The sequence below is a fragment of the Pseudogymnoascus verrucosus genome (assembly GCF_001662655.1).
Source record: "Pseudogymnoascus verrucosus strain UAMH 10579 unplaced genomic scaffold scaffold_67, whole genome shotgun sequence".
Lineage (NCBI taxonomy): Eukaryota > Fungi > Ascomycota > Leotiomycetes > Thelebolales > Thelebolaceae > Pseudogymnoascus > Pseudogymnoascus verrucosus.
In genome coordinates, this window is record NW_017263718.1 from 44,889 (window position 1) to 58,410 (window position 13,522).

Consider the following 13,522-nt stretch of genomic DNA (forward strand, 5'->3'; position numbering starts at 1 on the left):
ACCACGAGGTGCGCAGGGAAGCCATGATGCGGTGGCCACTGCCGGCCTCGTCGAGGGCAGCATTCTCGCAGGATGGCGGCTGGGGGGGCATGCAGTGGCGTTTCTTAGGCAGTCTAAATCCTGCTTCAAGAGAGTACAGTCAGACCAAAGCGGTGCAGTTTCGCGTGAATAATGCGCTGGCTCGGTTGTTTGGGAGAGGATGAACTGCGTGCCGCTGCATCCTAGCGTGCTGCGATATGCTAGGCCGGCTACGTGTGGTGGCTCGGAGATGTGTCGTATACTCGTCGTAACAGCTTTTGTATAATCTAGACTTGCATTAGCATACTGTAATATCGTGGGTGGTCCCTGTCAGGGCGGACAGGTCAGACAGGTACAAGGGTGCGGGGCCAATTAAGAGTGGTTCGACAGGTACCACCATCCTAGTGGCCCCTCTTCCTGCCTGGCATCTTCCTAGCATCTTCCTAGCATCTTCCCTGCGCCTTCCCCCCCACGTTTTTTCCATCCAACCACGATACCCAGATTTGATGACCATATGGCAGTGTGGAGGTCTCTTACGCTTCTATTCCTTCCTTTCCATCCTCTGTACCTCTGTACAGTACCTTTCTTCCTCACAAACTATGCTTTATGCAGTAGTTTATGCCAGAACTATCGCCAAGCACATCGTTCCCTGCGCAAAATATGGCACAGCAGATGCAACACTGACATTCGCATTCAATGCTATAGAAATTCGTGACCGCGGCGTTGGAAACCCACGCCGCCGTTGGGCTTAATGCCGCCGCCGAAATAGAACCATGGCAGATGGTGATCGTCTGCAGCTCTGGAGCCGCAATTTGGGGTCCTAGGTGGCCGTGAAGGCTCCTCGTGTAACGCCAGTCAAGAGACGACTACCCTCACTAAGAGCCACAATGTTCCCTATAGCTTGTATTCTTTGTATAGCTAACATTGGAATATAGTAATAAATGCTGTATTACGGAATTATACTGCTCGCTCTCAGCTGCAACTCTGCCTATATCCACGCTAACTTCGACTAAGCAGGGGTGGTCCTTTACCCCCGAATGCTGCTGCAACAATGAAATTGGCGATCTTTCCGACAACGAGACCGCTAAGAAACTCCGCAACCACTATCAACACCACTAACCCCCGATCAGGAGAACTCCTAAGGTATGACCCCGTCGAGCGCACGTCCAAACAAGCCAATTTAGTCTGTGAAATATGCAAGTTCTCAATAAACAAAAGAAAAGCCTGTCGGCGATGCTACAGTACCGAGTATCGTGGACGCCGTGAAGGGATCCTATACCTCGTTTCCTTCACTCTAGCCCAATCTCCGGTCCATGCATGCATGGTGCTGCTGCAGAGTGCTCGACCTCGTGGACCCCCCGTTCTTCAAAACCCACTCCAACTCATATCTCTCCACTCCGACAACAGCAGGACTTAATCAAGCAAGGCTGTTCCTGGTCCTTGCGAACTTCCGGAAACCCGCCATTCACCCGAACTAAAGCCCTCCCCACTACCCCGGGAGCTTTGTCAATTGCTCCAAAAGATCAAGAGATTATCTCCAGGGCCCAGCTGCCACCTTGTTGACGTTTAAGTTCAAATAGGCGCCGCTTCCCCTCCGTTTAGCAGATCTCTTCCCAAGTGCATCTCATCACCCTTCTCTCGTTTCATATAAACAGAGGGACCAGCCGCGGATCACCTTCACCTCTCTTCTCTTCACCCATCTATCCTCTTCACCCGACATCATGCGCTTCGATCTCACCACATGCGCTGTGGTGCTTGCCGGCACTGCCTCTGCCACCACTGCCACCACACAGTCCAAATGGCGGCCCGACCCAACGTTCGGAACTGATGTTCTCGCCGGCATGGGCATGATCAATGTGGCCATCAACCAGCTCACGAGCGGCGTCGGCTTCGACACCTCGAAGTGCTCTCTGCGCAACGCTGTTGTTCGCAGAGAATGGTATGTTGATCTCCCCACCCTCTCCCGCTGGAATGGTATAAGCGAGTTCGTGGCTGAGACAATTGCAGGTCGACAATGTCGAACTCGGAGAGAACGGCGTATAGCAATGCAGTGCTCTGCCTTGCCACCAAGCCCTCAAAGTCACCAGCAGGATTCGCGCCTGGTGCCAAGAACAGATATGATGACTTTGTCGCTCATCACGTCAATAACACCTTGAACATCCACGCCACTGTAAGTCACCTCATTGACGCCTCACATTTTAATGCCAAGGGATTTACTCACCACCTTCAGGCCAACTTCCTCGCGTGGCACAGACTTTTCGTGTGGAACTACGAGCAAGCTCTTCGCAATGAGTGTGGCTACAAGGGATACCAACCAGTAAGCTCCCGCACCTGAATATTTCTATACACTTTCCTAACACTCCATAGTACTGGAACTGGGGCAAGTCTGCCTCCGACCCGGTTAACTCGGCCTACTTCGATGGCTCCGCCTACTCCATGGGCGGCAACGGAGTCTTCGCCGCTCACAACTGCACTGCTGCCCTTCCCAACGGACTGAACTGCATCCCCCCCGGAGCTGGTGGCGGTTGCGTCACGACCGGTCCTTTCAAGGACTGGATTGTGAACATCTCCCCAACGGCCCCCACCTCGGACGCTGTCCAGGTCCCCGCCCCCAACTTCCTCGCGTACGAGCCCCGCTGCCTCTCCCGCGACGTCAGCCAATGGGTCTCCTCCCAGTGGCTCGGTGATGCCGGTATCACCGACCTCATCTCCAACTACAAGACCATTGGCCCCTTCCAGGATTTCATGCAGGGTATCGTTGATGGCGTACCATTTAAGGACGGCTTCTTCGGTGTCCACGCCGGCGGTCACTACACCATCGGCGGTGACCCAGGTGGAGATTTCTTCGTCTCCCCCGGAGATCCCATGTTCTGGCTGCACCACGGACAGATCGATCGCACCTGGTGGATCTGGCAAAACCAGGACTTGAAGACCCGCCAGAACGCTGTTGGCGGAAGCATCTACCTCTTCAACGACCCACCGTTGCCGCTTGGAACTCTCAATGACTGGATGGATATGGGTGTTTGCGGAAAGAGTGCCACCATTGGCGATGTGATGAACACCCAGGGTGAGTTCATGTGCTACATCTACCTATAGATGCTCCTCGCTATGATGCGGACGTTTGGAGTTGGGGTTGAATGAAGGAGATGTGGAATCTAGAGTGCATGAGCATGAATGGATGAGTCGCGAAATGGGAGTTCGCCACGCTTCGAACGGAATTCTACGACAGGGGGGCTGGAGGGAGATATAAGAGGAGGATGGGAGCAGGAGAGCGATTGTTGTATATACGGAATAACTTAACACGGGACCTCATTTTTCTTGTGTTGTTTGCTGTTAACTTAGCCTACATAAATCTTCGTAGCGCATATTTTTTTTGTTTAATGGGGGTGGACGGGATAATATTTACTTCTTTTCGGTCACACTTGACAGACTTCACCTTGTTGCTTGATTCCGTGACTACTACAGAACGGGCGGTTCGGCCGAGTCTACTGGTGTTGGCTGGATGGACTTCAAGGCGTTAGATATTGCATCAATTGACTGGTATAAGTTATATATACCAACAGCTTAATCATATATTTTACCAGCTACATCATCTATCAGCAACCTAAGCAAGGTGTGTGTAAACCTCGCCCTCCATAAACACACACCCCCTCCCCTCGCACCTCGCAAACCTCCCTCCCACCGGCCCGTCGCTCCCAGCCATGCAGATGGGAGATCAACACACCGAACTCTACCAACAACACCATCCCCTCCCGCCCGTGCCGGAGTTTCACTCCACCGAAACCCCCGTTCCCTGTCACCCCCCACCACTAAGTCAAACATTCCCCGGAGCAACTAGATTGACGTCTCGGTGTGGGTACGCTGTTTAGAGTGTTATATCTGAGTTCGTTATATTCAAACGTTATATCTGGGGGAGTTATAGGACAGGCAGACGGCGTTGGGATGGTAAGGCCGACGGAGGCCTGGTTGTAGGTAGGGACGAACATGTGTGTGCTTTGGGGGGAGGCTCGTGCGGAGTATCACGTGCATAGGGTCTCTCTTTTTTACGTTTGTGTCCTTCGTAGCTTTTGGGTTGATTTACGGGGTGTAATGGTAACGGGATGGGATACAGGACGTTACTCGATATTGAGTGGTTTGGCGCCTTCAATTTACTGGTGGCAGTGGATAGAGAGAGAAAGAGAGGACAATTAGACAGCGGCAACCTCCCCTTGGTATTATTAAAGAGCCTATAGCTCAACACAACAGTATCCTCAAATTATAGACCCCAATATCTCCAAACGCGCCTGCCTACTTCCTCTCGCTGTACTCCCGCCTGCAACCTACCTTTTTTCCAGAAATATACTCGTACAGGATATACACCAAAAGCAAACCCTTTTCTTTTTGATATTCCCTTCCGTCAAAATATCCCCAAAAATAGCCACCACCCAAGAAGTAGAAAGGGGTACTGTACAGTCCAGCAAAATAACCTAGAAGCATCTCTCCGAATTGCCCATTTCCCACTGTGAATCTATACAACCGATATCCCCCACCTTGAAGTTCATCAAACCATCCCCACAGGTAGCGCCGTTTTCAACTCGCGCGCCTTAAAAACATAGAAAAAAAGAGAGAAGGGGCGGGACTAAGTTAAGCCCCTCTCAAACGTATTTAGCTACGAGGCGAACATTCACTCATACCTCAGCGGCCTTTGCGACACCTCCGGCGGCGGTGCCGGATGGCGCGGGTCATACTCCTCATAGTATTCGGGATCGTTTCTCGACACCCCGGCGCCGGTGCTGGGCGGCACACCAGCGCCGGCACGCTCATATATCGGCCTCTGTGGCGCTTCTTCGTAAACCGGCTGTCGCTGATGACGCGGTGGCGGCGGCTCATCGTACCTGTTCACCTCCCCGTACCTCTGCGGCACTTCCTCGTACCGCGGGGCACCATCATACGTATACATAGGCTCCTGCTCCCTTCGTAGAGATGATCGCTGCACGACATACTCCCCCTGCGCGTCCGCACGCACATACTCTATCTGTGGTTCGCCTGGGTATCGCCGTGGCTGCTCGTCGGGATATACGCGGTAATACTCCGGACGGGGCACGCGCTCGTATGCCACCTGCTCCATGGGCTGCTGGGATTGTGGTGCTCGGTGAGGTTCATATATCGGGTCCTGAGGGGCGTAGTGTCGTCCACCAGGCGTCAGGGCGCGGTATTGGCGGCGCTCTGGGAGGCGGTCGGTAATGTAGACGGGAGAGTGTGAACGGGGTACCTCGTCGTCATAGCGGAGATTTTCATAGCTGACGTAGCGGGCGCTCTTGCGAGGGTGGGCATCGGGTTGGGTAGGGCGCTCGTCGCGGTAGATCATCTCGTCCATAACGTAGCGGCGGTCGACCATATCAGACGTGCGGCGCGTGGCATAATACTGTCGGGGTGCCTCTATGTGGTCCTCGTACCCGTAGGGCAAGTACTGGGGCTGCCTCGCACCTGCCGTTTCGGGAATTGGTCGCATATGTGGAGGTGAGAGCGATCTGTTTCGCGTTACCGCTTGCCCATTAATGATCCGGTACTCCTCGTTGCGAGAACCGTATTGGACTCTTTGAACTGGCTCTCCCATGTATGGCTGTACGCTGGCTTCTCTACGCTCAGGTGCCCATTGTGCCCTCGGTTCTTCCCCATTCAGGTGCTGGCCTTTGTCTGGACTCCTTGGGGCCCCTTCGCCAGTCTCTGCAGGCAATATGTTATCAAGAAACTGCTCGGCAGCAATCTTGGCGTCGGCGCTGACCTCTTTTGTGGCTACGCTTTCACCTGGTGTTAATTGGTTCCTCACCTCCCCATCTTCGGAGCCAGTACCCCTAGTATCCGGTCTAGGCCGCTGTTGAGCGACCACAGATTTTCTGGAGTAATCATACGTAGCAGGAGGACGTGATTCTTCGGCACGGTAGTAGCTATCATCAACTCGTCTCACATAGCGCTCTTGATATTGAGGTGATGGGGGCTTGGCGACCATGCCTGCTTTCTCAATCAAGCGCGGTAGGAGGTTCGCTTCTTCATAGTTATACTCTGGTCGTAAAGGGATATCTTGAAGAGTGGGACTGATAACCCGAGTGCGAGCATTCCTAGAGCGTCGACCAACCTCTTGGAGCTGGGGATAGGGTCTGGGTTCCGCCGCATAATCGCTCATATTGCCATCTTGGTAAATCTCTCGTTTAATCCGTTTGTAGCCCATAGGAGATGCAACCCTGCGTTCCATATAACCCATAGCCGCCCTATCATTGCGATCTGGCACCATGTGAGGGGAATCGCCGCCGCGCTGACCAAGTGCATGGATTGGCGGACGGCGTGTTTCCAGTGGAGGCGACAGGCTCGTTGGCGCAGGCATAGTATAATACCGCTCATGGTTGTCTTTCGAAGGTGCAAGCTCACGGCTATTCTCTCGGGAAACCCCCCTGTCGTATGGTTGAGGCTCCTCTGCTTCGGGCTCAGGAGTGTTGGGCTTGAAGGCATCGGGTAGGGCCTCTTTGATTAGTTGGAGCTTATAATCGTCCATGCCATTAGCATTTGGCAAGTTTCTCATTTTCTTCTTGTCCGGGAGCTCGACCATGTCCTTGGTCCAGTCCAGGCTAGGCGCGCTTGCCTTCCCATTCTCAATGTGAGTTGATTGAAAGTGGTTGAGTAATTGAGGAAAAGAGAAAAGTTTCCTGTCTGCAGCGCTTGTACGTTTGGAAGACACCGTGTGGGGGTTGATTGGCCTGTTCGCTCTTTCAATGGTGCATGTCTTGCAGGCGAGCCCGTTGACATTGCGAACTGGCCTCATGTCCTTATTGTTTTGGAGACCATCAATAAGCATTTTTAATGGCGGATCGTCTGCGTACTTTTCTCGGGAACGTTGCAGAATGTGGTATAGAATGGTGTAAACTCTTACGCTTCCAGGCATATCCTGAACTCCGGAGGTACTGTTCCAAAGTCCCTTGGCAATAAGCGCAATATCTTGCAGCTGCGCTTTATACTCTTCGGTCCTATAAACGACAGGAGGGATGTGACTTGGAATTTCAGGAGGAGGTACAGAATGTTGAGTCTGGATAGACGCTGGTGGCTCGAAATTGGCAACTTGATATGCAGGGACTGCTTGTGACGTATCGTATACCACAGGAGGAGCACCGGAATACGGCGGCTCAAAACCAGAGTATGGATAGGGCTGATACGCAGCTTCCTGCTGCGCCTGGTATTGCGGCCCTGGAAATCCTGGATACGACTGGAAAGAAGCTGGAGGCACGTACGTGGCCTGCCCCTGGGCGGTGTATTGGTCCAAAGCATGGTGAGGATCCGCATACTGACCTGGAATAGAGTTGTAAAAAGGTTGCGAGTTATGTGGGTTCGGCGGTATGGGAGCAACTCCTGTCTGGTACCCACCATGGGCTGACACCGGAGGTGCAGTTAATGCGCCATTCATATATGGAGCCACAGATGATGTCGCTGGTACAGTTGCACCTTTTTCGAGGCTTGGTTCTGGATTGAATGGTGGTTCCTCGGGCCACTCGGCCTTCCAGTGAACAATAATACTGCCAGAGCTAAGATCGCTCGTATGCTTCGACGCGTAATGTTGGCAGACCCCTTCAAATGCGTACCATTTGAAATTTTCGCATCCGTTGCAGAGAAAAAGTTCCTTACGATATTGCTCTGTATGTGGTTTGATTTTCATATCAAAAACCCATCTCATGTTCTCGAGGCTGAGCTTCCTAGATTCAGCTCCACTGGGCGAATCCGCTTGCAATTCTTGTCCCGTGGCCTTGGATTGTGCATCTTCTTTGGCAATTTCCGCATAAAACCTCTTGCGGACATAGAGAAGAACCTCGGCGGCAAACCTTGGGCTGGTTTCCTTATTGACCTTCTTACCAAATGCCCAGCCATCCCGGATGATTTCATCGGCATAGGCTCCAGTACGGGCTCTGACTATACTTTGCGCATCTTCCCATACACGGTCAACGAACTCCTTGGCTTCCCTGGCTTGCCCATCTTGATACAGTCGCTCATCCAACTTCACTCTAACAGCTCGAGTAAGTGCCGCACGGTCGTCTTCCCGCTGTTGGGCATCGCCGCGTTGAGATAACAACCTTGGCTTAAGCATTTCCCATGCGTTATCATCAAACGGCTTGATTATTTGAAGGGCGGCCTGAAAAGAGGCCATGTGTACCAATACATTCGCTGTGATTGGAGGGTCAAGCAATAGACAGCGGCGTTCTATTTCAGCTCGTCTAGCCGCTTTCAACTTGTCGGCCTCTTCTTTCGTCCGTTCGTGCCGTGTTTGGGGAGGAAATGGACGTGGAAATGGGCCAAACCCAATTTGCGAAGGGGACTCGAATCGCTGTGGTAAGGTTGCTATTGGAACTTACGTTAGAAAACACTTACAATGTACACTTGGTATGGCTTACGGAATTGGGGCACCTGCGGAAGAGGATGCGTATTCTTGGGGAGCATCCTATGAGAACTCGGAAGATGCTCCTTGGAAAGAACCGGGATTTTTGAAAGTCCAGGTGGTCCGTGGCTAGGGTGACCGTCATGCTGCATAGGCACAGCCGCTGGTAGTCGAAGATCGACCTTTCCATTAGTTCCATTGACTTCCGTTGGCTCCTTGCTCCGCATACGCTGTAGACCTCCTGAAGATTCCCACCTTTCCCATCGCACTAGATCGAGGCGTTTGTCCTTCCCACGGGTTTCAAGCCCTTTAATCCATTCTTCGGCAGTTCCCGAGCCTAAAGCTTTCACTTTGAAAAATTCTTGTTTGATATCTTCGACATGGGGTTTGTAGAAGTGTTTGCCGATCTGCATGTTTGTAGGCGGTTGGCCTTGCTGCAAGGTTGTTGACGCAACAACGTGAAGCTCGGCGGTGAGAAATATGAAGGGGAGTGCGGCCATAAGCGGTGATGGCACCGACGAGGAGAGGAGGAGATCAATTTCCTGACCGGGGATTAGTGCAAGCTTGGAAAGGAAAGAAATAAAGTAGTCATCTACCTTGATAGTTCGGAGCTGCAAACAAGGCCCACAAGCACGAATGGCAAATGCCCAAATGGGACGAACGCCAGCCTCTCCAGGACCAGAATTCCACTGATCTGGAGATATAGAAGAGACAGGATCTTGTCGTTTATCACAGAAGTCGCAAACAAAATTACAAGAAAGTTGCCACATGCCAAGCTCCGTCATCTCATTCAAAGGATTGGGCATCCAAGGACGAAATAATCTCCTTGAGGCCTGCCAGATAACTTCTGGTTGACGTAGCGGAACTACGCTGCGGGACAAAGGAGCAATAACAGAAGTACTTGCTGGAGACTGAGGATCAAGATATGCTCTAAATATCTTGTTGACACGCAACAAGCGACCTAGAGTTCTTGGCGACGCAAAAGTGAAGATGTGGTGCCAGACTTCTGCGGGTAACAGAGACTTATCAGATGGCAATCGGCCTTCCGGGGTTCGAATGCTTCCAAAAGCCGCATCTGGGGATAATTCCAATTTGACACGTTTCGTATGGCCAGATTCCCTATTTCCCTGTGGTATGTCCTCTGGAGAGTCACTTCCGTCCGATGGGACTTTGCGTTTCCGGGAGATGTTCTCCAATAAGGTAGCAACGGGGTTTTGAGTCGTCGACTCGTGTTTGGCAGGTTCGGGGTGAGGCGCATCCATTTCTTCATCGTCGCTTGAATCCGAATCCTCCGTCTCTGCTGACATTGAAACGTCTGACAGGTCGTCTTCATCTATAGCGTCCTGGGCTGACATTGTTGGTTATGTGGCACTGGTAACCACCCAGTCGCGGGAAATCGTTTTCAAAAGAGCCTGTGCTTGGGTCCTGTCCAGGTGAGCTATCTTGTTTCCGTCGCGCCTGCCAAATCCGGGAGTGTTATGAAAAGAGGAACCATGAGAGAAGCGTACTCCCTCAACGTTTGGTGATGGTGGAAGGAGAGGAAATAACGGAAGCAGCTGTCAGAGGAATCCTAACCAGCGAAATGGTTACAGATTCCACAAGTGCGGCTTCAGTTTCGCATGAAGCAGTCCTATGGGGTTGTCTGAGACCGAGGGAGGTGGTGACACTGGATTATACCGTCCTGGGGGCACAGAAAGAGAGATATATATAGCCAGAGAAGAGAACAGGAGTACCACGCGTGTAATCTTCTATTGGAGTAAGATTGTGGAGAGAAAGATGGGAGTGTGAAGGCTGAGAAGGAAGGGAAGAAGAGGAGAGGAAGAGGAGGGAAGGAACAAGTCCGGAGTAGAGTAGAGGATGTAAGGTTGAATATGTATCCGGGCGGGTTGTATTGGAGTCTTTTCTTCGAAGTGAGGCGGACCAAAGCACCTGAGGCTACTTCTATCTAATCTACACCTTGCTTGTACCTCTCGAGTTACTTTTAGTCTGGAAGGAAGTGAACTTTCGCCGTTCGCCGCACGCTAGTACCATTTCGGCTAGACTGTTCGTCAGCTGCAATCCAAACGGGCCCCTCTTAGCATCATCGTAGTGACGGAGTTGCTGGCGAGTACATCAGGGCCCCAACAAGGCAGAACTTCCAAACTTCCATATACAAAACCCATTCTTATATTGTTACATCCTACATTCCCTCCACGAATCCTTTCAAGCCTCTCTTCCCTCGTAGCCTCGACGGCTATTACATCAAAACCACTTATTCAATTATGGCTTCGCTCAATACGTCGACCAATGGCCCATCAATCCGGTCCAGTTACCAAGGCGTCGTCCAGGCACCCCCTCCAACTGGAGCCGCTGCGAACTCCCCGACTTATGCGCAGTGGGCAATCTTCTCCGTATCTGCGCCTCTCGTAAATGCCTTTCAGCAGGACTCCGGCTCGAAGGAAAGTGTGTTGAAAGTCCAGGATACTGGAGGTAAGCTTGGAGAGTTCCGCGACTGTCTTAGATTACCTCTTGCTGACATAACGTAAATAGAGGGCGAACTTCAAGATCTCATCGAGGATTTCTCAGAGGGCCGGATACAGTTTGCTTTCGTGAAAGTGAAGGACTCGAACTCCGCGTTACCAAAATCTGTCCTCATAGGATGGGTATGTGAACTCAACACTATCCGCACCGTATAAATCACTGACTGGCTCCACAGTGCGGCGAAGGAGTCCCCGAGAGGACAAAGGGCTACTTTACCAGCCATCTAGCAGCAGTGTCAAAGATATTACACGTATGTGCATTCTACTATTCTTGGTGGCATACACTAACATCTCGCAGGGGTACCATGTCCAGGTTACGGCACGATCAGACCGAGACCTTACCCCGGAAGGCATTATCCAGAAGGTCGCTGATGCTTCAGGCTCGAAATACTCAGCGGGAAGTGCCTCAGCTGCTCCCACTGCTGCTCCAGCGGTTGCATCGAAGCCCGTATTCACTCCCACACAGAGCGGCGCCGGTTCGTCCTACAACCCATTGGGAGGCGCTGCCTCAAGAAAGACTGGCCGAGACAGCAATGTGGATGAAGACGGTTGGGGCGCAGATGCCCCTCAAGTTAGCAGGTCACAAATCGAAAAAGTGCCATCGGCTTATCAACCAACCAAGGTCAACATGGCCGAACTTACCAAACAGAAGCAAGAGCCTTCGAGATTCAACAATGCCCCGCAACAGCCCGATGCCGACTCTGGCGATGTGGTGAGAGGCGGATACCAGCCAATTGGAAAGGTTGACATCGCCGCAATCCGCGCCAAGGCTAAGAAAGTCGAGGATGACCGCCCAACAACTGTTAAGGGCGCCTACGAGCCAGTGGGCAAGGTTGACATAGCTGCCATAAGGGCAAAGGCCCAAAAGCCTTCCGATGAGCCTTCGCGCCATACTTCACCCGCACCTGCGAAGCCGTCTGTTGCTACTGAAGAAAGCGATGAACCCAAGTCCTTGGCTGACCGCTCCTCCGCCTTCAAGCAGTCTGAGCGTTTGACATCGCTCCCAAAGCCCAAAGTAGCTAACAAGCTACCTTCAAATTTCGCAGGCACGAAAGCGCTAACTCCAGGAACTTTTGGTTTGCACTCGGCGGTGACCAATGCTGCTGCCGCCCCCGCCCCAGTAGGTGTCGCAAGTCGAACATTTGCAGATGAGGGCGGCAAGACCCCAGCTCAAATCTGGGCTGAAAAGAAAGCCAAGGAGCGCGGCACTAGCGGCGCAACAGAAGCCCACGCCCCTGCTGAGCCTGTTACCAGTCAACCCAGCGGTGGTGGTGAATGGAAGAGCGGATATAAGGGGAAGTCATGGGCTCCGGTTGCTATCTCCACCACAGCCACTGGCAAATCCGCAACCAGCGACTTGGATCAGCAACGGACTGGCGATCAAGAACATGACCACGCCCGAGACGAAGAGGAGGCGCCATCGGCCCCGGCTGGAGGCATTGGTGCTCTTAAGGATAGGTTCAAGGGCGCGGCACCAATGGGTGTTCCGGCAACTGAAGAGACAGATGCTTCTCCGCCACCTGTGCCATCTGCGACTAGGCCCACCGGAGGCGTATCCATGCCTGGCTTGCCATCTAGGCCAGCCGCCGCTGAGGAAGACGAAGATGACAGAGGCCGCCTCCCTTCGCCACCACGCGTTGCACGCAGCCCAACACCACCAACGCCTGAACGGGACGAGTCGCCTGTGAGGATTGCCATGCCTGTATCGCGAGGCAGCGAACCACATATCGAAGCTCCAGAGGAGCGTCATCACGCACCCTCGATGCCAGTACGCTCGCTCGAGAAAGAAGTCCCCCGTGAATCGGAACTGCCAGACGAACCCAAGGGCCAAGATCCAGCCCGTGCCGCTAGTGCTGCTCTCGCCGGAGCTGCCTTTGGCGGAGCTGCAGTCGCCGCAAGCAAGAGCGCCCAGCAAGGCGGGAAGCGCGCAATTGCACAGTACGATTATGAGAAGGCAGAGGACAACGAGATTGAGCTGCTGGAAGGCGAATATGTCACCGAAATCGACATGGTGGATGATGATTGGTGGATGGGCACAAACTCCAAGGGCGAGAGCGGATTGTTCCCTAGCAATTATGTTGAGCTGGTCGAGGACGATGAGGCTGCTCCAGCTGCTCCTTCAAGGCCATCCGCCCCTGAGGAGACACAGGCTCCAGCTGCACCCGCTGCACCAGCTGCACCTGCGGCTCCAGAGCCAACTAGCTCCGGACCTACTGCCACTGCCATTTACGACTACGAGGCTGCCGAGGACAACGAGTTGAGCTTTGAAGAGGATGCTAAGATTACAGACCTGGTAAGCATCAATGATCTGTTACCATTGACATTACTAACGTGTGATAGGAATTCCCCGACGAAGATTGGTGGTTCGGCCACCTTAACGGGAAGTCTGGTCTTTTCCCTTCAAACTATGTACAGCTTGACGAGAAGTGAAAGATTCTGTCTGAGTCGGTGTAGCTAGCCAAAAAGATTCTATAGATCCATTTGTCATTATCCGCTGGAGAAAAGTGTGTACTGGATTTGCACGTGATAATGCCTATATTTATTGCACAAAGTTATATAATCGTTATCCTATGTGTGATTGATGGCTACT

The 13,522-nt window shown here is 52.6% G+C and overlaps 3 protein-coding genes across 3 annotated transcripts; 2 read left to right on the forward strand and 1 right to left on the reverse strand.

Moving 5' to 3' along the window:
* Positions 1–471: 471 nt before the first annotated feature.
* On the forward strand, positions 472–3,533 carry VE01_10024 (uncharacterized protein). Its single transcript, XM_018279431.2, has 5 exons — positions 472–1,161; positions 1,237–1,957; positions 2,026–2,188; positions 2,249–2,335; positions 2,386–3,533. Exons 2-5 carry the CDS (start codon positions 1,740–1,742, stop codon positions 3,112–3,114), a joined length of 1,197 nt encoding a protein of 398 aa, XP_018125918.1. The 5' UTR covers positions 472–1,161; positions 1,237–1,739; the 3' UTR covers positions 3,115–3,533.
* A 687-nt stretch (positions 3,534–4,220) lies between these two features.
* VE01_10025 (uncharacterized protein) lies at positions 4,221–10,548 on the reverse strand. Its single transcript, XM_018279432.2, has 3 exons — positions 9,010–10,548; positions 8,430–8,955; positions 4,221–8,376 (listed from the first exon to the last, which is right to left on the reverse strand). The coding sequence occupies exons 1-3, from the start codon at positions 9,766–9,768 to the stop codon at positions 4,682–4,684; spliced, it is 4,980 nt and encodes a 1,659-aa protein (XP_018125919.1). The 5' UTR covers positions 9,769–10,548; the 3' UTR covers positions 4,221–4,681.
* On the forward strand, positions 10,518–13,460 carry VE01_10026 (uncharacterized protein). The gene is made up of 5 exons (XM_018279433.2): positions 10,518–10,882; positions 10,943–11,055; positions 11,109–11,183; positions 11,231–13,225; positions 13,273–13,460. The coding sequence occupies exons 1-5, from the start codon at positions 10,675–10,677 to the stop codon at positions 13,360–13,362; spliced, it is 2,481 nt and encodes an 826-aa protein (XP_018125917.1). The 5' UTR covers positions 10,518–10,674; the 3' UTR covers positions 13,363–13,460.
* Positions 13,461–13,522: the final 62 nt, after the last annotated feature.

Bases quoted from the DNA above. Each gene is read 5' to 3' on its own strand.
- VE01_10024 (XM_018279431.2), top strand. From the start codon at position 1,740: ATGCGCTTCGATCTCACCACATGCGCTGTGGTGCTTGCCGGCACTGCC. The intron at 2,189-2,248 runs GTAAGTCACCTC...CACCACCTTCAG, and splicing joins CCTTGAACATCCACGCCACT to GCCAACTTCCTCGCGTGGCA. The intron at 2,336-2,385 runs GTAAGCTCCCGC...AACACTCCATAG, and splicing joins GCTACAAGGGATACCAACCA to TACTGGAACTGGGGCAAGTC.
- VE01_10025 (XM_018279432.2), bottom strand. From the start codon at position 9,768: ATGTCAGCCCAGGACGCTATAGATGAAGACGACCTGTCAGACGTTTCA. The intron at 8,956-9,009 runs GTAGATGACTAC...ATCCCCGGTCAG, and splicing joins TGCAGCTCCGAACTATCAAG to GAAATTGATCTCCTCCTCTC. The intron at 8,377-8,429 runs GTAAGCCATACC...AAGTTCCAATAG, and splicing joins TCCGCAGGTGCCCCAATTCC to CAACCTTACCACAGCGATTC.
- VE01_10026 (XM_018279433.2), top strand. From the start codon at position 10,675: ATGGCTTCGCTCAATACGTCGACCAATGGCCCATCAATCCGGTCCAGT. The intron at 10,883-10,942 runs GTAAGCTTGGAG...TAACGTAAATAG, and splicing joins GAAAGTCCAGGATACTGGAG to AGGGCGAACTTCAAGATCTC. The intron at 13,226-13,272 runs GTAAGCATCAAT...AACGTGTGATAG, and splicing joins ATGCTAAGATTACAGACCTG to GAATTCCCCGACGAAGATTG.